The sequence below is a fragment of the Piliocolobus tephrosceles genome, chromosome 5 (genome assembly GCF_002776525.5).
Source record: "Piliocolobus tephrosceles isolate RC106 chromosome 5, ASM277652v3, whole genome shotgun sequence".
In the NCBI taxonomy this organism is placed as follows: domain Eukaryota; kingdom Metazoa; phylum Chordata; class Mammalia; order Primates; family Cercopithecidae; genus Piliocolobus; species Piliocolobus tephrosceles.
The window spans coordinates 125,008,103-125,027,795 of record NC_045438.1 but is presented as its reverse complement, the minus strand read 5'-3'; the positions used below and the strand labels follow the sequence as shown (position 1 = coordinate 125,027,795).

At 56.4% G+C, this 19,693-nt stretch overlaps 1 protein-coding gene across 2 annotated transcripts; it reads left to right on the top strand.

The window, feature by feature from the left end:
* The first annotated feature begins 1,639 nt into the window (after nucleotides 1-1,639).
* On the top strand, nucleotides 1,640-17,935 carry VEGFA (vascular endothelial growth factor A). 2 transcript variants are annotated; one of them, XM_023212904.1, is made up of 7 exons: nucleotides 1,640-2,764; nucleotides 5,774-5,825; nucleotides 8,875-9,071; nucleotides 9,865-9,941; nucleotides 10,291-10,320; nucleotides 13,358-13,489; nucleotides 15,984-17,935. In XM_023212904.1, the coding sequence occupies exons 1-7, from the start codon at nucleotides 2,699-2,701 to the stop codon at nucleotides 16,003-16,005; spliced, it is 576 nt and encodes a 191-aa protein (XP_023068672.1). In that variant the 5' UTR covers nucleotides 1,640-2,698; the 3' UTR covers nucleotides 16,006-17,935. The 2 variants fall into 2 exon arrangements, with proteins under 2 accessions (XP_023068672.1, XP_023068673.1); XM_023212905.1 differs by lacking the exon at nucleotides 13,358-13,489.
* The last annotated feature ends 1,758 nt before the right edge of the window (nucleotides 17,936-19,693 follow it).

Genomic DNA, 19,693 nt, shown 5'->3' with positions numbered 1-19,693 from the left:
AAGCTCCTTGGAGCGTTTTGGTCAAATTGAGGGAAGCTGCTGCATTCCCATTCTCAGTCCATGCCTCCACAGAGGCTATGCCAGCTGTAGGCCAGACCCTGGCAAGATCTGGGTGGACAATCAGACTGACTGGTCCCACTCTTCCCACAGGCATCAGAACCCCAACTTTGTTCCCTGGGGCAGCCTGGAAATAGCCGGGTCAGAACCCAGTCAGGAATTCTTCCAAGCTGGTTCCTATATGCAAGAATGGGATGGGGGCCTTCGGGAGCACTTAGGGAAGATGTGGAGAGTTGGAGGAAAAGGCAGCTTGGAGGTAAGGGAGGGGACTGGGGGAGGGAGAGGGGAGAAGCTATGAGCCTGGAGAAGTAGCCAAGGGATCCTGAGGGAATGGGGGAGCTGAGAAGAAACCCCCATTTCTGTTCAGAAGATGAGCTATGAGTCTGGGCTTGGGCTGATAGAAGCCTTGGCCCCTGGCCTGGTGGGAGCTCTGGGCAGCTGGCCTACAGACGTTCCTTAGTGCTGGCGGGTAGGTTTGAATCATCACGCAGGCCCTGGCCTCTATCCGCCCCCACCAGCCCCCTGGCCTCAGTTCCCTGGCAACATCTGGGGTTGGGGGGGCAGCAGGAACAAGGGCCTCTGTCTGCCCAGTTGCCTCCCCCTTTGGGTTTTGCCAGACTCCACAGTGCATACGTGGGCTCCAACAGGTCCTCTTCCCTCCCGGTCACTGACTAACCCCGGAACCACACAGCTTCCCGTTCTCAGCTCCACAAACTTGGTGCCAAATTCTTCCTCCCAGGGAAGCATCCCTGGACACTTCCCAAAGGACCCCAGTCACTCCAGCCTGTTGGCTGCCCCTCACTTTGATGTCTGCGGGCCAGATGAGGGCTCCAGATGGCACATTGTCAGAGGGACACACTGTGCCCCCTGTGCCTAGCCCTGGGTTCTCTGTACATGAAGCAACTCCAGTCCCAAATATGTAGCTATTTGGGAGGTCAGAAATAGGGGGTTCAGGAGCAAACTCCCCCCACCCCCTTTCCAAAGCCCATTCCCTCTTTAGCCAGAGCCGGGGTGTGCAGACGGCAGTCACTAGGGGGCGCTCGGCCACCACAGGGAAGCTGGGTGAATGGAGCGAGCAGCGTCTTCGAGAGTGAGGACGTGTGTCTGTGTGGGTGAGTGTGTGCGTGTGCGTGTAGGAGTTGAGGGCGTTGGAGCGGGGAGAAGGCCAGGGGTCACTCCAGGATTCCAATAGATCTGTGTGTCCCTCTCCCCACCCGTCCCTGTCCGGCTGTCCGCCTTCCCCTGCCCCCTTCAATATTCCTAGCAGAGAGGGAATGGCTCTCAGGCCCTGTCCGCACGTAACCTCACTTTCCTGCTCCCTCCTCGCCAATGCCCCGCGGGCGCGTGTCTCTGGACAGAGTTTCCGGGGGCGGATGGGTAATTTTCAGGCTGTGAACCTTGGTGGGGGTCGAGCTTCCCCTTCATTGCGGCGGGCTGCGGGCCAGGCTTCACTGGGCGTCCGCAGAGCCCGGGCCCGAGCCGCGTGTGGAGGGGCCAGAGGCTCGCCTGTCCCCGCCCCCCAGGGCGGGCCGGGGGCGGGGTCCCGGCGGGGCGGAGCCAGGCCCCCTCTTTTTTTAAAGTCGGCTGGTAGCCGGGAGGATCGCGGAGGCTTGGGGCAGCCGGGTAGCTCGGAGGTCGTGGCGCTGGGGGCTAGCACCAGCGCTCTGTCGGGAGGCGCAGCGGGTAGGTGGACCGGTCAGCGGACTCACCGGCCAGGGCGCTCCGTGCTGGAATTTGATATTCATTGATCCGGGGTTTATCCCTCTTCTTTTTTCTTAAACATTTTTTTTTTGGTAAACTGTATTGTTTCCCGTTTTAATTTATTTTTGCTTGCCATTCCCCACTTGAATCGGGCCGACGGCTTGGGGAGATTGCTCTACTTCCCCAAATCACTGTGGATTTTGGAAACCAGCAGAAAGAGGAAAGAGGTAGCAAGAGCTCCAGAGAGAAGTCGAGGAAGAGAGAGACGGGGTCAGAGAGAGCGCGCGGGCGTGCGAGCAGCGAGAGGGACAGGGGCAAAGTGAGTGACCTGCTTTTGGGGGTGACCGCCGGAGCGCGGCGTGAGCCCTCCCCCTTGGGATCCCGCAGCGGACCAGTAGCGCTGACGGACAGACAGACAGACACCGCCCCCAGCCCCAGCGCCCACCTCCTCTCCGGCCGGCGGCCGACAGTGGACGCGGCGGCGAGCCGCGGGCAGGGGCCGGAGCCCGCGCCCGGAGGCGGGGTGGAGGGGGTCGGGGCTCGCGGCGTCGCACTGAAACTTTTCGTCCAACTTCTGGGCTCTTCTCGCTTCGGAGGAGCCGTGGTCCGCGCCGGGGAAGCCGAGCCGAGCGGAGCCGCGAGAAGTGCTAGCTCGGGCCGGGAGGAGCCGCAGCCGGAGGAGGGGGAGGAGGAAGAAGAGAAGGAAGAGGAGAGGGGGCCGCGGTGGCGACTCGGCGCTTGGAAGCCGGGCTCATGGACGGGTGAGGCGGCGGTGTGCGCAGACAGTGCTCCAGCCGCGCGCGCGCCCCAGGCCCTGGCCCGGGCCTCGGCCCGGGGAGGAAGAGGAGCTCGCCGAGGCGCCGAGGAGAGCGGGCCGCCCCACAGCCCGAGCCAGAGAGGGAGCGCGAGCCGCGCCGGCCCCGGTCGGGCCTCCGAAACCATGAACTTTCTGCTTTCTTGGGTGCATTGGAGCCTTGCCTTGCTGCTGTACCTCCACCATGCCAAGGTAAGTGGTCGTGCCCGGCTGGCGCCGCGGGCAGCTGCGAGCGCCTCTCCCGGCTGGGGACGTGCGTGCGAGCGCGCGCGTGGGGGCTCCGTGCCCCACGCGGGTCCATGGGCACCAGGCGCGCGGCGTCCCCCTCTGTCGTCTTAGGTGCAGGGGGAGGGGGCGCGCGCTAGGTGGGAGGGCACCCGGAGAGAGGCTCACCGCCCACGCGGGCCCTGCCCACCCACCGGAGTCACCGCACGTACGATCTGGGCCGACCAGCCGAGGGCGGGAGCCGGAGGAGGAGGCCGAGGGGGCTGGGCTTGCGTTGCCGCTGCCGGCTGAAGTTTGCTCCCGGCCGCTGGTCCCAGACGAACTGGAAGTCCGGGCAGCGGGGGCGGGAGCCAGAGACCAGCCGGCAGGGGGGTGCTCGGACCTTGGACCGCGGGAGGGCAGAGAGCGTGGAGGGGGCAGGGCGCAGGAGGGAGAGGGGGCTTGCTGTCACTGCCCCTCGGTCTCTTCGGCCCTCGCCGCGAGTTTGGGAAAAGTTTTGGGGTAGATTGCGGCGGGGACCCCCCCCTCCCTGCTGGGCCACCTGCGCCGCGCCAACCCCGCCCGTCTCCGCTCGCGTCCCGCTCGGTGCCCGCCCTCCCCCGCCCGGCCGGGTGCGCGCGGCGCGGAGCCGATTACATCAGCCCGGGCCTGGCCGGCCGCGTGTTCCCGGAGCCTCGGCTGCCCGAATGGGGAGCCCAGAGTGGCGAGCGGCACCCCTCCCCCCGCCAGCCTTCCGCGGGAAGGTGACCTCGCGAGGTAGCCCCAGCCTGGGGATCCGAAGAACCATCCCTACCCCTTCCTGCTGTCTCCAGACCCTACCCCTGCCCAGTGCTAGAAGGAATTTCCTGACGCCCCTTCTCTTTACCCATTTCCTTTCTATCGCGGAGAGAAAGCCCTGTCACCCCTTTTATTTTCATTCCTCTCTGCGGAGAAGATCCATCCAACCCCTTTCTGGCCCCAGAGTCCCGGGAAAGGATGATCACTGTCAGAAGTCGTGGCGCGGGAGCCCACCGGGCGCTTTGTCACACTCCACCGAAAGTCCCGACTTGGTGACAGTGTGCTTCCCTTCCCTCCACAACAGTTCCGAGTGAGCTGTGCTTTAACTCTCTGGGGATGGGTCAAGGGAGGGTTTGAAGAGAGTCATTGCCCCACTTTACCCTTTTGGAGAAATTGCTTGAAATTTGCTGTGACACGGGCAGCATGGGAATAGTTCTTCGTGAACCCTGGAAAGGAGCTCCTGCCAGCCTTGCACACACTTTGTCCTGCTGAAAGGCAGCGCTGGAGCAGGTGGTTTTTTGGAACTCCAAACTTGCCCACCCAACTTGCTTCTAAAAGCCACCTAAAGGGTCCCTTTCCGCTCCTCCCTGATGCCTTCCCTCAGCCAGAATTCCCTTGGAGAGAAGGCACGAGGAAAGCCATGGACAGGGGTCGCTGCTAACACCACAAGTTCCTCAGACCCTGGCACAAAGGCCTTGGCTACAGGCCTCCAAGTAGGGAGGAGGGGGAGGAGTGGCTGCCTGGCCACAGTGTGACCTTCAGAGGCCCCCAGAGAAGGACACCTGGCCCCTGTCTGCCCAGAACCGCCGCTCCTGTGCCCCCTGGCCTTGGAAGGGGTACGAAATTTCTGTCCCCTTTCCTCGTTGGGGCCCAGGAGGAGTGGAGGGTCCAGGGAGAATATTGTCAGGGGGAAGGCAGGGGGTGTCATGGGAATGGGTGAGGGGCTGAGGTGCAGAATCCAGGGGTTCCCTGAAGGAGCCGCAGTGGGAAGCTGACCAGCTGGAAGCCTGGGAACTTTTTCTCTTGAGAGAGGCTTCCTCTGACCTTGGCTGTCCTGGGACCAGGGCTGGGGGACCTGAGTGGGGTGCATTTGGGGTGTGTGGGAAGGAGAGGGAAAGAAAGATGGACAGTGGGACTCCCCACTAGCAGGGTCTGGTGTTCCGTGGGCTAGAGTGCCCCTCTGCTCTGTGAGTGCTGGGCGGGAGGGGAGTTGGTGAGAGCTGGAGACCCTCAGGAAGGGCTGGCAGAAGGCTTTCCTTTTGGGTGCTGTCAGGTCCGCATGTCTTGGCATGTTGACCTTCACAGCTTCTGGGGAGGGGAGGAATGATCTGGTGCCAGTGGGGAAGGTTAGGGGAGGCCTCAGGCCTAAGGTGGTGCAGGGGGCCCCCTAGGGGCTGGGCAGTGCCAAGACATAAAAGCCTTCCCTGGTCCCTGGTGGCATTTGAAGGTGCCCAGGTGAAAGGGGCTTGGGACCTCCTCACCCTGGGAGGGAGAAGAAACCAGGGAACAGGTGGAAGTGGGAGACAGGTGAGACTTTGGAAATCTATTGAGGCTCTGGAGAGATTTGTCCAGAGAGGAAAATGGGGTTCTCCCCCAGGGTCTCCTCCTGGGTTTCTACCCTCGAAGCAACCTGTGGGCATGCTAGGACTAGAAGAACTCGGATGGGGGAGGGCGGTTGGCGCCCTTCGGTCCTCGGCACCCCCCTCCCTCTCCAACACCAGCTCACCCTGGTATTTGTCATGTCAGCAGGAGAAGGTCACCATGTTGTTTTTCTCGCCCCCAGTCCTTCCTTCCTGCCCCAGTCCAAATTTGTCCTCCTATTTGACCTTAATACTTACCATGGCTTTGGACCAGGAAATCAGGGGGGTAGTGAGAGTAGGGAGAGGGAAGTGTGGGGAAGGTACAGGGGACCTGGACAGTGAAGCATTCTGGGGTTTTCCTCCTGCATTTCGAGCTCCCCAGCCCCCAACATCTGGTTAGTCTTTAACTTCCTCGGGTTTATAATCATAGCAGTCCAGGAGTGGTGGGCATATTCTGTGCCCGTGAGGACCCCCGGTTGTGTCCTGTTCGACTCAGAAGACTTGGAGAAGCCAGAGGCTGTTGGTGGGAGGGAAGTGAGGAGGGGGAGGGGCTGGGTGGCTGGGCCTGTGCACCCCAGTCCCTGCCCATGCCCATGCCTTGCTCTCTTTCTGTCCTCAGTGGTCCCAGGCTGCACCCATGGCAGAAGGAGGAGGGCAGAATCGTCACGAAGGTGAGTCTCCCTGGCTCTTGGATGGGGTTCCCTGTCCTCTCAGGAGATGGGTGGATGGCCTAATTCCTTTTTCTTCAGACCTGTGGGGAGGAAAGGGAAGGGGCACAGGAATATGAGGATCAAGAAAGAAAGAGCTGGGCACCATGAGGTTCACCCTCAGTTTCGTGAGCACTCTCCGCTGTTCAGGTCTCTGCTAGAAGTAGGAGTTATTGCCTTTTTCTTCTGCTCTTTCCAGTAAAATTTTATTCGGAGAAGGAATTGTGAGCACAGAGCAGGAAGACAGTGTTCAGGGATCCTAGATGTTAGGGGAAGTGTCCCTTGTCTCCCCTAGCTCCTGGGGGAGGGTGGACATTTAGTGTCATTTCCTATATAGCCGTGTCCCACTTGTGGGAACTGTGGCCCTTCCTGTGTGAGCTGGAGGTACAGAGGGCTCAGCCTAATGGGATCTCCCCTCCCTTCCCTGGTTTGCATTCCTTTGGGGGTGGAGAAAGCCCCACTTGACTATGTTCGGGTGCTGTGAACTTCCCTCCCAGGCCAGCAGAGGGCTGGCTGTAGCTCCCAGGCGCCCCACCCCCCCGGCCCAACCCCGAGTCCGCCTGCCTTTTGTTCCGTTGTGGTTTGGATCCTCCCATTTCTCTGGGGACACCCTGGCTCTCCCCACCACTGACGGTGGCCTGTGCTCTCCACCTCTGGGGAGGGAAGGCCCTGGGTCTTCCTTCAGGCGAGTTTTCCTGACCTAAATCCCGCATGGCTGGGTAGTGGCCAGCAGTGGTGATGCCCAGCCTGTTCTGCCTCCTCCTTCCCTACCCCAGGAGCCCTTTCCTTGGCCTAGGACATGGCTTCTCAGCCACTGACCGGCCCCCTGCTTCTAGTGCGCCACTTACTCCTTTCAGCTTCCCAGTGGTCTCTGGTCTGGGAGAGGCAAGACAAATGGTCTTTGTTTGCTGGAGAAAAGGTTGTCTGCGATAAATAAGGAAAACCACGAAAACCTGGAGTTGGAGTGTATGTGTGTACTCCCCAGGCAGTGGAGGCCAGCCCTTGGAGGGGCGGCTGCCTGATGAAGGGTGCGGGTGAGGTTACCCCCCTCCACCTCCCATGGAGGGGAAACTTTTTAGGGGAATTCCTACCCCAGGTCTTTTTACCCTCAGCTACCAACCCCTTGCCCAGGCCAGACCTTTCTGCTATCCCCTCCTGGGCCACAAGCCTGGCCCCCCTCTGTCCCAATCATGATGAAGGGGCAGTTCAAAACTTCTTGATTAGTCATCTTCTTCCGTATTGACTTGGATTTAAAAAATGACCTTTTCAGACTTCTGGTCTCGTTCACTCCTTTTGATGATGCTTTGGTCTAACCCTTGGTGGGTAGAGAAGGATTCTGTGCCCGTTGGTGGTCTGGATAAAAGAAGTAGAGACCTCACAGGAGGCAGTGGACTGGCCTGTTCCCCCACTGTTCTTTCTGTTTTCACACCTGTGGATTCTCCCCACCTTCTTCCCAATCAACCTGTTGTGTACATAGCCCCCCTCATTGTCCTTTATTCTTCTGGAAAGCAGACCTTGGAGGGAGGAGTGAGGGGGAGGCTCAGCTGTGGTCTCTGGGGGTGGGGGTTGGGAGCTGGGGTGGAAGTTCACGAGGCATACACTTAAGATGCTTTGGTGAAGTTCTAAACTTCATATTACCCAGGCTGAAAAAAGAGCACTTGTTCCCAGGGCTGGAAGTGGAAGCCAAAACTCCACCTTTTCAGCCTGTTTCAGCATCTTTAGAGATCAGCCCAACCCACTTACACAGTTGAGCAGAGTTGGAGGCCTAGAGAGGGGAGGGACTGGCCCAAGGTCACACCAACTCATGCAAGAGCCGGGGCCTCCTCACTGGCCAGGTGTTATTCCTTCCCGCTGGGTAGGGAACCCATTTCAGGGACAGGATTGCTATGTGGTAGTGGTGGTGGGGTGCGATAGGAGTGGCAGGCTGGGCCACAATTTGGAGTAGTCATGCCAGAGTCCTGCATTTATTTATCTCAAGGGCCCCGCCCCTGTGGCCCAGAATTACCCCTTCATGCTCCAGTGCACCCCAGGCTCCACAGCCAGCTTGGGAAACTGTCTCTACCCTGGTCTCCCTTCAGATCAGCTTCTAGAAACGTTTCGTGGCTACAGTGGTAGCACTGTTTTTTCCATGATGCAAGCAGTTTGCCCTCTTGGGCGGGATTATCAGTGGCTGGCAGGGCTGGCACAGCGTGTCCGCCCACTGCTACCTGCGGGTTCCAGGAGGGCCCAGCCCCTGTGCTGATGCCCACCGCCTTCTCAGCTCATGTCTGGGGAAGGGGACTGGCTGGGGGAAAAGTGCCTCTTCCTGAAAGGTGCCTCCTCTGTTTTTGCCTAATACAGACTTGGGAACACTTTGATGTCAGCTAATTCTGACTCCTTTACTTACTAGCTGTGCGGCCTTGGGGCAACTTACTCAGCCTCTTTGAGCCTCCTGTTCCCCATCTGTAAAATGGAATCTCAATAGTGTCTCATAGTCCCATGTGGAGAAACTTGTGTGAGATGATAGCTGTGGACTACTGTACACAGTAACCAGGATGTAGTAAGTGCTCAATAAATAGCTGTTGGTATGGTTGATGTTATGGTAGTGGTAGTGGGGAGGATGTAGGAAACTGGAGACTAGCTTGGCAAAGCTGGCTCTTCCTCCTTTTAGGGAAAGCTTAGAACATCCCCATGGGGTATGCTGATACTCAAACTGTCCTCTGGCATCGAGGTTGGCCCAGGATTCAGTTCAGCTGTCACAGTGAGGTGGCGGGATCAGATGTGGCAGTCCATGTCCCTTGGAACTTGAGTACATCGTGTGATCTCTGGAATGAAAACAGGCCTTTACCAGTGTTGATGGTGGAAAGCTTAGGGAAGTGCTTCAAACACAGTTGGAGGGACTTCAGTTAGCTTTTTGGAAGGACTTGCCTGATACGGAAGCTCCAAGGAGTGGCTTTACAGAGCTGGGTGGAGAGAGGGGCTAGCCATCTTTTGTGTCGTCCACCGGGCTCATGTGTCACCGCCTGTCATGCAGTGGTGAAGTTCATGGATGTCTATCAGCGCAGCTACTGCCATCCAATCGAGACCCTGGTGGACATCTTCCAGGAGTACCCTGATGAGATTGAGTACATCTTCAAGCCATCCTGTGTGCCCCTGATGCGATGTGGGGGCTGCTGCAATGACGAGGGCCTGGAGTGTGTGCCCACTGAGGAGTCCAACATCACCATGCAGGTGGGCATCTTTGGGAAGTGGGGGCAGGGGGGGATAGGGAGGGGCGTAACACTTTGGGAACAGGTGGTCCCAGGTCGTTTCCTGGCTAGACTTGCCTTGTGTGGCTCCTGCCCCTGAGTTGCACAGGGGAGGTGTGGTAGGGTCTTGCTTCTGTGAAGAAGATGCTTGCATTCCCAGCCCAGGTTCCCAGCAAGCCCCAACCATCTCCTCCTCCCTGATGGTTGCCCCCTGGCTCAGGAGGGGGCAGATGGATGCCTGTGGCAGAGGCCCCTCTCTCCCTCTCTTGGAGAGAATCCTGAGGGCCCTCCCTTCTTGGGGGCTCTGTTTGCGAAGCTGAATGAGCCTGGTCCATGGAGAGTTTAAAAAGTCTTTGGTGTTACCTGGTAATGGGGCACATCTCAGCCCAGATAGGGTGGGAGGGAGCTGTGAAACACAGGGAGGGGGTTGCTTTTGGGTATCTACTGGGAGTCAGGGTGAAGCCTAGAGAGGATGAAAGAAGGGGAGGGCATGGGGAGTGGTAAGAACCTAGGATTTGAATTCCCAGCCTGGCCAACCCTTGCAGCCTTGTCTTGGCCTCAAGTGGAACAAGGGCTCCTTGAGGCCAGCAGGGTTGGGGGAGTTGGGGTGGGCCTGAGCCTCTTTCCTGCTAGAGCTCTTGGTCCTCCCTGTCTCTACCACCCATCCCTGCTCTGCAGAACCCCTGGGTGCTGAGTGGCAGGAGCCCCAGGGTTGTCCCATCTGGGTATGGCTGGCTGGGTCACTAACCTCTGTGATCTGCTTCCTTCCCCTCCAGATTATGCGGATCAAACCTCACCAAGGCCAGCACATAGGAGAGATGAGCTTCCTACAGCACAACAAATGTGAATGCAGGTGAGGATGTAGTCGCAGATTCATTATCAGCAAGTGGCTGCAGGGTGTCTGATCTGTGCCAGGGTTAAGCATGTTGTACTTTTTAGCCCATGTCCAGCTTCCTGCTGTGTGATCTTTGGCATTTTACTTCAATGTGCCTCAGTTTCTACATCTGTAAAATGGGCACAATAGTAGTATACTTCATAGCATTGTTATAAGGATTAAACAAGTTATATATGAGAAGGTTAAAATAGTGTTGCTCCATAATAAGTGCTGTTTTTACTGTGATTATTATTGTTTTCCCTGTCAGTATCATCACCATCTTAACCCTTCTCTGTTTTGTTCTTTTCTCTCTTCCTACCCATTGCAGACCAAAGAAAGATAGAGCAAGACAAGAAAAGTAAGTGGCCCTGACTTTAGCACTTCTCCCTCTCCATGGCCGGTTATCTTGGTTTGGGGCTCTTGGCTACCTCTGTTGGGGGCTCCCATAGCCTCCCGGGGTCAGGGACTTGGTCTTGTGGGGGACTTGTGGTGTCAGCAACAATGGGATGGAGCCAACTCCAGGATGGTGGCTCTAGGGCTAGTGAGAAAACCCAGCCAGGAGCCTGGCACTTCCTTTGTAAGGGACAGTGCCTTCCGGGTCTCCAGATCATTCCTGGCCAGGACTTGCTGTTTTGGTGTGTCAGGGGGCACTGTGGACACTGGTTCACTGGCTTGCTCTAGGGCACCCACAGTGGGGAGAGGGAGTGGGTGGCAGAGAGGCCAGCTTTTGTGTGTCAGAGGAAATGGCCTCTTTTGGTGGCTACTGTGATGGTGCAGTTGGATGCGAAGCCGGCTGGAGGGTGGTTTCTCAGTGCATGCCCTCCTGTAGGCAGCAGGCGGCAGACACACAGCCCTCTTGGCCAGGGAGAAAACGTTGAATGTTGGTCATTTTCAGAGGCTTGTGAGTGCTCCTTTTTAAGGGGCGGGTAGGATGGGGCGGGGGGCAAGGTCTGGTGGCAGTAACCCTTCAAGACAGGGTGGGCGACTGGCATCGGCAAGAGCTTGCAGGGAAAGAGAGACTGAGAGAGAGCACCTGTGCCTTGCCCTTTCCCCCACACCATCTTGTCTGCCTCCAGTGCTGTGGGGACATTGAAGCCCCCGCCAGGCCTCAGCCCCTTGCCTCTCCCCTCAGCCCCCAGCTTCCAGAACGAGAGGATGCGGAAACCTTCCTTCCACCCTTTGGTGCTTTCTCCTAAGGGGGACAGATTTGCCCTCTCTGGTCCCTTCTCCCCCTCCTTTCTTCCCTGTGACAGACATTCTGAGGTGTGTTCTCTTGGGCCTGGCAGGCATGGAGAACGCTGGTTCTCTTGAAGGGGACAGGCTACAGCCTGCCCCCCTTCCCATTTCCCCAAATGACTGCTCTGCCACGGGTGGAGTGGGGGGCTCGCCTGGGCTCGGAAGAGTGTCTGGTGAGATGGTGTAGCAGGCTTTGACAGGCTGGGGAGAGAACTCCCTGCCAAGTACCGCCCAAGCCCCTCCTCCCCAGCCCTCCTTAACTCCCACCCCACCCTGCTGCCCGCCCAGGGCTCCAGAACACCCAGCCCTGCCTCCCAGTACAGGTCGCTCTGAGCAGGCTGGTGTTGCTCTTGGTTCTGTGCCAGCTCCCAAGGTAGCCACTTCCCCCACACCGGGATTCCCAGAGGTTCTGTCGCAGTCGGAAATGAAGGCAGAAGGTGCCTGACGCACAGCCTGCCCTCCCACTCCTGCTCCCCATCCAGGCAGGTCTCTGACCTTCTCCCCAGAGTCTGGCCTACCTTTTGTCACCCCCTGACCTTCAGGGTCAGACTTGGACAGGGCTGCTGGGCAAAGAGCCTTCCCTCAGGCTTAGCCCCCTGCTGGAGACCGGGAGCCATTGTGAGCATGGAGACCCTTGGGTCCTGTGCCCTCCACCCAGTCTCGGTTTCCCACCAAAGCCTTGTCAGGGACTGGGTTTGCCATCCCAGGGTAGGCAGCTTGAGGAGAAGAAAGAGCCATCGAGTGCTTGCTGCCCAGACACGCCTGTGCGTGCCTGTGCATGCCCCCCTAGAGACCACCTGCCTCCTGATACTTCCTCCAGGAAGCGGCTCTGTGTGGCTTTGCTTTGGTCGTTCCCCCATCCCTGCCCTCCTTACCGCTTCTTTTACTCCCCCCACTGCCCCTGCTCTCTCTCTGTCTCTGTTTTTTTATTTTCCAGAAAATCAGTACGAGGAAAGGGAAAGGGGCAAAAACGAAAGCGCAAGAAATCCCGGTATAAGTACTGGAGCGTGTACGTTGGTGCCCGCTGCTGTCTAATTCCCTGGAGCCTCCCTGGCCCCCAGTCCAACCTCCGCCTGCCATACCCTGTAACCCTGCCTCCCTCCCCTGGTCCCTCCCTGGCTCTCATCCCCCTGGCCCGTGTCTCTCTCTCACTCTCACTCCACTAATTGGCACCAACGGGTAGATTTGGTGGTGGCGTTGCTGGTCCAGGGTTGGGGTGAATGGGGGGGCCGACTTGGCCTGGAGGATTAAGGGAGGGGACTCTGGCTTGGCTGGGCACCGATTTTCTCTCACCTACTGGGCACTGGTGATGGGCCCATGTTGGCACGGGTGCCTGCTCACCCAACTGGTTTCCATTGCTCTAGGCTTCTGCACTCGTCTGGAAGCGGAGGGTGGTGGGGAGGGCAGACATGGCCCAAGAAGGGCTGTGAATGACTGGAGGCAGCTTGTTGAATGACTCCTCGGCTGAAGGACGAGCTTGGGTGGGATCAGACACCATATGGCGGCCTCCTTTCATCTGGTGGAAGTGCCTTGGCTCCTCACGGAGTTGGGGCCTCTGGAGGGGAGCCCCCTATTCCAGCCCAACCCATGGCACCCACAGAGGCCTCCCTGTAGGACGGCCTCTTCCTCTGGGTTGGAGGCTATGGTGGGCCCTGCCCTGGGTCCTCTGGCCACCAGCGGCCTGGCCTGTGGACACTGCCTCTGGGCTTAGCCTCCCATCACACCCTACTTTAGCCCACCTTGGTGGAAGGGCCTGGGGATGAGCCTTGCACAGGGAGAAGGTGGCCCCTGATTGCCATCCCCAGCAGGTGAAGAGTCAAGGCGCGCTCCGATGGGGGCGGCAACAGTTGGGTCCCTGTGGTCTGAGACTCACCCTGGTCTCCCAGGGACATAGCATTACCCCTTATGGCAGCCTCTCCCCGCACTCTCTGCCCGTCTGTGCCCGCCTCTTCCTGCGGCAGGTGTCCTAGCCAGTGCTGCCTCTTTCCGCCGCTCTCTCTGTCTTCTGCTGTAGTGCTCGGATCCTTCCAGGGCCTGGGGGCTGACCAGCTGGGTGGGGGTGCAGCTGCGGACGTGTTAGGGGGTGTTGCATGGTGATTTTTTTTCTCTCTCTCTGCTGATGCTCTAGCTTAGATGTCTTTCCTTTTGCCTTTTTGCAGTCCCTGTGGGCCTTGCTCAGAGCGGAGAAAGCATTTGTTTGTACAAGATCCGCAGACGTGTAAATGTTCCTGCAAAAACACAGACTCGCGTTGCAAGGCGAGGCAGCTTGAGTTAAACGAACGTACTTGCAGGTTGGTTCCCAGAGGGCAAGCAGGTCAGAGAGGGGCATCACACAGAGATGGGGAGAGAGAGAGAGCGAGCGAGCGAGCGGGAGAGTGCCTGAGAGGGGCCAGCTGCTTGCTCAGTTTCTAGCTGCCTGCCTGGTGACTGCTGCCTTCTCTGCTTTTAAGGCCCCTGTGGTGGGCTGCAGGCGCTGGTCCAGCCTGGCGGGGCCTGTTCCGAGGTTGCCCTGGTTGCCTGAGTGGTAGGCTGGTGTGGCTTAGTGTGGTGGTGTGGACGCAAGCTGTGTGTTGTGTCCTGTGGTCCTTCTGCTCATAGTGGCTGTTGGTCCTGATGTTATTACTACCTCTGGTACTAATGCTGAGAAGCTGAAAGCCGATTCCAGGTGTGGACAATGTCAACAAAGCACGTGACGCTCTCACTGGGGCCTGCCTCAGCCCTTTGAAGTCTGCATGGCTGGGCTTCTCACTCACTCAGTGCTTCTTGATGGGGGAAGGGATTGAGTCTCCCACTTCAGACTGGGCCTCCCTGAGGAAAGGGCTGTGTCTCCTCCCTCAGACTGGGGCTCCCTCAGGACAGGGCTATGTCTCCCTCCTCAGACTGGGGCTCCCTGAGGACAGAGCTATGCCTCCGCCCTCAGACTGAGGCTCCCTGAGGACAGGGCTGTGTCTCCCCCCTCAGACTGAGGCTCCCTGAGGACAGGGCTATGTCTCCCCCTTCAGACTGGGGCTCTCTGAGGGCAAGGGCTCTGGCTGTTGGTTTAGGACGGGGCAGTTTTGCCTACACACTGAAGGAGCTGTAGCATCCAAGAATACTAGATACCTTTAATCCTCCACCAGTCATGGTGACAACCCCAAGCAGCCCACACATTTTCAAGTGCCCCCAGGATGCGTGAAGGGAGGGTTCTGTGCCCGTTCTCCTGACATTAGACTGTGAGCTCCGTAAGCCGGGCCTGGTTTACTTACCTTTGTGAGCCCCGGGCATCTGTACCTCTGTCCCTTGTCCATACTGGGGACCAAGGAAGTGTCAAGTGCATGACTGAATGTGTGAGTCAGTTCAGGGGGTGAGGTCAGGAGCACAGGGCCGGGACAGGTGGCTGGCAATCTTTTAACGCCTTAGCCTGTGTTCTTTATACCAACTTGGCCTGTGCTCAGAGTGAGGGAGGCCCTGGGGGTCAGGGTAAGCTGCACTCAGGGAGGCAAGACTTTTATGGGGATTTCCTAGACAGGGCCAAGGCACCCCCAGCTCGCCCTGAGGCTGCGTTAGGGAAGTCCTTGGAGTGTCTCCCCTCCCCCAGCAATGTTCCTGTGGCTTGTGGATGCTCAGGGGATGCTGGGAACCAGGCCTGGGTAGTTGCTGTGGGGTTCTATATGTCTTGGCCCTATGTGAAACCAAGAGGGTGTTATTAGTGCTGGGGGTGGGGGCTCTGCCTAACTTCAGGGCTGGATGAGGGGAGTCTCAGTTCCCCAGGGGTCTTTGGGGAAGATAAGGGACTTGACATTTTAGGGTTTTTTGGTGATGATTCTGCTGATGGGGGTTTGTGTGAAGTGACCTGGGAGTTAACTGAAGTTACCCTAACCTCCCAATACCATTACCCAACCCCCAAGCTGGCTGTGCCTGGGAATATCAGTTTCCAAAATTGGGAGCTTAGGACTCCCGTTTCTGGGCTCCCCAGAAGGGTAGGGCCTGTTCTGCCTCCTCCTCACAATCACCCCTGCAGGGGTAGGGGCATGCTGAGAAAATTCTTGGAGGCCCCCTTTGCTTCGGCAGGAGTAGTGAAGCCACCGAATTGTCTCCCCCCATCCTAAGTGAAGCAGCATATTTGAGAGGAAAGACAACCTGGTACCTGGGCCTGCAACCTCCGGGCAGCCCAAGAGAGATGAGGCCTACAGCCACACTGGGAGGGGACACGGGGAATGGAGATGTTCCCTCACCTTCCTGGGGCCTCCTGCTCTACGCTACCCCCTCGGGAGCGTCCTGTCCCCAGGGCAGGCCCTTCCTGTTGCTGGCCACCCAGCCAAGCCTCTCTGTCTCAGGCGTTCTCCCAGATGACCTGCCTACTCTCTTCCCCACACCAGCCCCTAGAGACTGAACTGAAAAATCTCCTTAGCAGGGAACCTCTGCTGATTAACTTCATCCAGCTCTGGTCACCCATCAGCTCTTAAAATGTCAAGTGGGGACTGTTCTTTGGTATCCGTTCGTTTGTTGCTTTGTAAAGTGTTCCCGTGTCCTTGTCTTGTCTCAAGTAGATTGCAAGCTCCGAGGGTAGACTGGGAGCCCCTGAGCGGAGCTGCTACTCAGACCAGGGCTCCCTGAGGGTGGGGCTGGGGCTGTTCTCACACTGGGGCTTTCTGCCCCAGGACCGTACCTTCCTGTCCTCTCTGCTCTTATGGTGCTGGAGGCTGCAGTGACCCAGGGTCCCCCAGGAATGGGGAGGCCACCTGCCTCATCGCCAGGCCTCCTTACTTGGTCCTAACCCCAGCCTTTGTTTTCCATTTCCCTCAGATGTGACAAGCCGAGGCGGTGAGCCGGGCAGGAGGAAGGAGCCTCCCTCAGGGTTTCGGGAACCAGATCTCTCACCAGGAAAGACTGATACAGAACGATCGATACAGAAACCACGCTGCCGCCACCACACCATCACCATCGACAGAACAGTCCTTAATCCAGAAACCTGAAATGAAGGAAGAGGAGACTCTGCGCAGAGCACTTTGGGTCCGGAGGGCGAGACTCCGGCAGAAGCATTCCCGGGCGGGTGACCCAGCACGGTCCCTCTTGGAATTGGATTCGCCATTTTATTTTTCTTGCTGCTAAATCACCGAGCCCGGAAGATTAGAGAGTTTTATTTCTGGGATTCCTGTAGACACACCCACCCACATACATACATTTATATATATATATATATTATATATATAAAAATAAATATCTATATTTTATATATATAAAATATATATATTCTTTTTTTAAATTAACAGCGCTAATGTTATTGGTGTCTTCACTGGATGTATTTGACTGCTGTGGACTTGAGTTGGGAGGGGGAATGTTCCCACTCAGATCCTGACAGGGAAGAGGAGGAGACGAGAGACTCTGGCATGATCTTTTTTTTTGTCCCACTTGGTGGGGCCAGGGTCCTCTCCCCTGCCCAGGAATGTGCAAGGCCAGGGCATGGGGGCAAATATGACCCACTTTTGGGAACCCCGACAAACCCAGCCCTGGCGCCGAGCCTCTACCCCGGGTCAGGTGGACAGAAAGACAGATGACAGGTACAGGGACGAGGACACTGGCTCTGACTAGGAGTTTGGGGAGCTTCAGGACATTGCTGTGCTTTGGGGATTCCCTCCACATGCTGCATGCGCATCTCGCCCCCAGGGGCACCGCCTGGAAGATTCAGGAGCCTGGGCGGCCTTCACTTACTCTCACCTGCTTCTGAGTTGCCCAGGAGGCCACTGGCAGATGTCCCGGCGAAGAGAAGAGACACATTGTTGGAAGAAGCAGCCCATGACAGCTCCCCTTCCTGGGATTCGCCCTCGTCCTCTTCCTGCTCCCCTCCCTGGGGTGCAGCCTAAAAGGACCTGATGTCCTCACACCATTGAAACCACTAGTTCTGTCCCCCCAGGAGACCTGGTTGTGTGTGTGTGAGTGGTTGACCTTCCTCCATCCCCTGGTCCTTCCCTTCCCTTCCCGAGGCACAGAGAGACAGGGCAGGATCCACGTGCCCATTGTGGAGGCAGAGAAAAGAGAAAGTGTTTTATATACGGTACTTATTTAATATCCCTTTTTAATTAGAAATTAAAACAGTTAATTTAATTAAAGAGTAGGGTTTTTTTCAGTATTCTTGGTTAATATTTAATTTCAACTATTTATGAGATGTATCTTTTGCTCTCTCTCGCTCTCTTATTTGTACCGGTTTTTGTATATAAAATTCATGTTTCCAATCTCTCTCTCCCTGATCGGTGACAGTCACTAGCTTATCTTGAACAGATATTTAATTTTGCTAACACTTAGCTCTGCCCTCCCCGTTCCCCTGGCTCCCCAGCACACATTCCTTTGAAATAAGGTTTCAATATACATCTACATACTATATATATATTTGGCAACTTGTATTTGTGTGTGTATATATATATATATATGTTTATGTATATATGTGATTCTGATAAAATAGACATTGCTATTCTGTTTTTTATATGTAAAAACAAAACAAGAAAAAATAGAGAATTCTACATACTAAATCTCTCTCCTTTTTTAATTTTAATATTTGTTATCATTTATTTATTGGTGCTACTGTTTATCCGTAATAATTGTGGGGAAAAGATATTAACATCACGTCTTTGTCTCTAGTGCAGTTTTTCGAGATATTCCGTAGTACATATTTATTTTTAAACAACGACAAAGAAATACAGATATATCTTAAAAAAAAAAAAAAAGCATTTTGTATTAAAGAATTTAATTCTGATCTCAAAGCTCCTCTTGGTTTCTCCTTCTCCATTGAATCCTTGCTCTAGACTTACTCCCGCCCCCTTTTCCCTCTTCCTTTGGGGAACATGGCATTTGTCTTGGGTCTGGGAAAGGTATGTCTAATGTGTAGGATATGGGGTGATCCACCTTGTTGTGCTGGGGGTGAAGTCCTTCCATTTTGGCTGAGCTGGTCCTGGGAGAACCCATCCATCCAGTTTTGATATAGAAGGTGGTAAGCTCTGGGAATGGGTGGAGAGGGAGAAACAGCTTATAAGACAGGAGCCAAGGGCCCTTGCAATTGGTAGTGCTGCCTTCAGGAATTAGATAATCCAGGCCTCTGTCCCTTAGCCAGGGAAAGAACTGGCCACGTCTCCAAGCTTGCTTCCCAGGAGACAGGAGAAAGCTGTTTTTGTCTGTGGGGGTCTTGTTGGCTGCAACAGGCTGGGAGTGGGAAGGAGATGCTGCTGGAGGGCTGTGACCCCAGGGTGTAACTTAATTTTGCATAATTACACCCTGGAGTTCCTTGAGCCTCTGGAAGATGGACCCATAGGTCTGGTCATCACTGATGGGACTCCCTGCTCCAGCTTGCCCTAAGCTCTTCTCTCATGTCCTGCTTCTGGGTAAGGTGGCACCTGTCCAGGTCTTTGGCATTGAAGAGCAGTGCTTCCAAATTCACTTTCTCTAGCCTCTCATTTATCCTTACAAATCATAAATATGGCTTGAATAAATATTGAGCCAGTCATTGTGTGCTATGAATAAGATACAATTCCACCCCTCAAGGATCTGGTGAGGGTGAGTGGGTGGGGAGACACAAAACTATAAATCCATGAGCAGAAAAATACATAAAATGTGCTGGGGGCGTCTGATCTAGCTTGGGGGTGGAAGTTGTATTGGGGGTGGTGGCTGGGGGGTGGTGTCTTACGACATTATCTCTAGGCTGCCACTTAAAGAATGGTTTGAAGACAAAGAGAACGGGGGCAAGGGGGTGAAAGGGTTGAGGACATCCCAGGCAGAAGGGATAGTGTGAGCAAGGCATGAAGGTGGCACTTGGGCAGGGAGTGGGTGGGTGGGGTGGAGGCTGGAGACATGGGCAGGGGTTAGCTCCAGGGGAGCCTGCAGCACCATGCCAAGTGCCTAGGGCCTGTCAGGGATGAGCAGCAGCTGAGGGGCTTTAAACACTGAGCGGCCCAGTCAGATACACTTTTCCATAGGTGCCTGGCAACAGTATGGGAGGCAGAGAGGCTGGTAGAGGCTGTTGTAGTCTTCCAGGAGGAATTGCAGTGAGGGTGGGGAAGCACCTTTGGTGACTGGCAGTGCAGGCCATTGCAAGGTCTCAGCCTCAGGCAGCTTTTGGTCTAGAAAGTGCTCCTTTCCCAATCACTGACCACGTGCTGGCCCCTACACTGAATCTGTACAGCAGCCCTGGGAGGTAGGTGCTTTTTTTTTTTTTTTTTTTTTGAGATGAGTCTTGCTCTAACACCCAGGCTGGAGTGCAATGGCGTGATCTCAACTCCCTGCAACCTCTGTCTCCCGGGTTCAAGGGATTCTCCCACCTCAGCCTCCTGAGTAGCTGGGATTACGGGCACGCGCCATCATACTCGACTAATTTTTGTGTTTTTGTAGAGATGGGGTTTCACCATTGTAGGCTAGGCTGGCCTCGAACCTCTGACCTCAGGTGATCTGCCCACCTCGGCCTCCCAAAGTGCTGGCATTACAGACGTGAGCTACTGCGCCCGGCAGGTAGGGGCTTTTTTCATCCCATC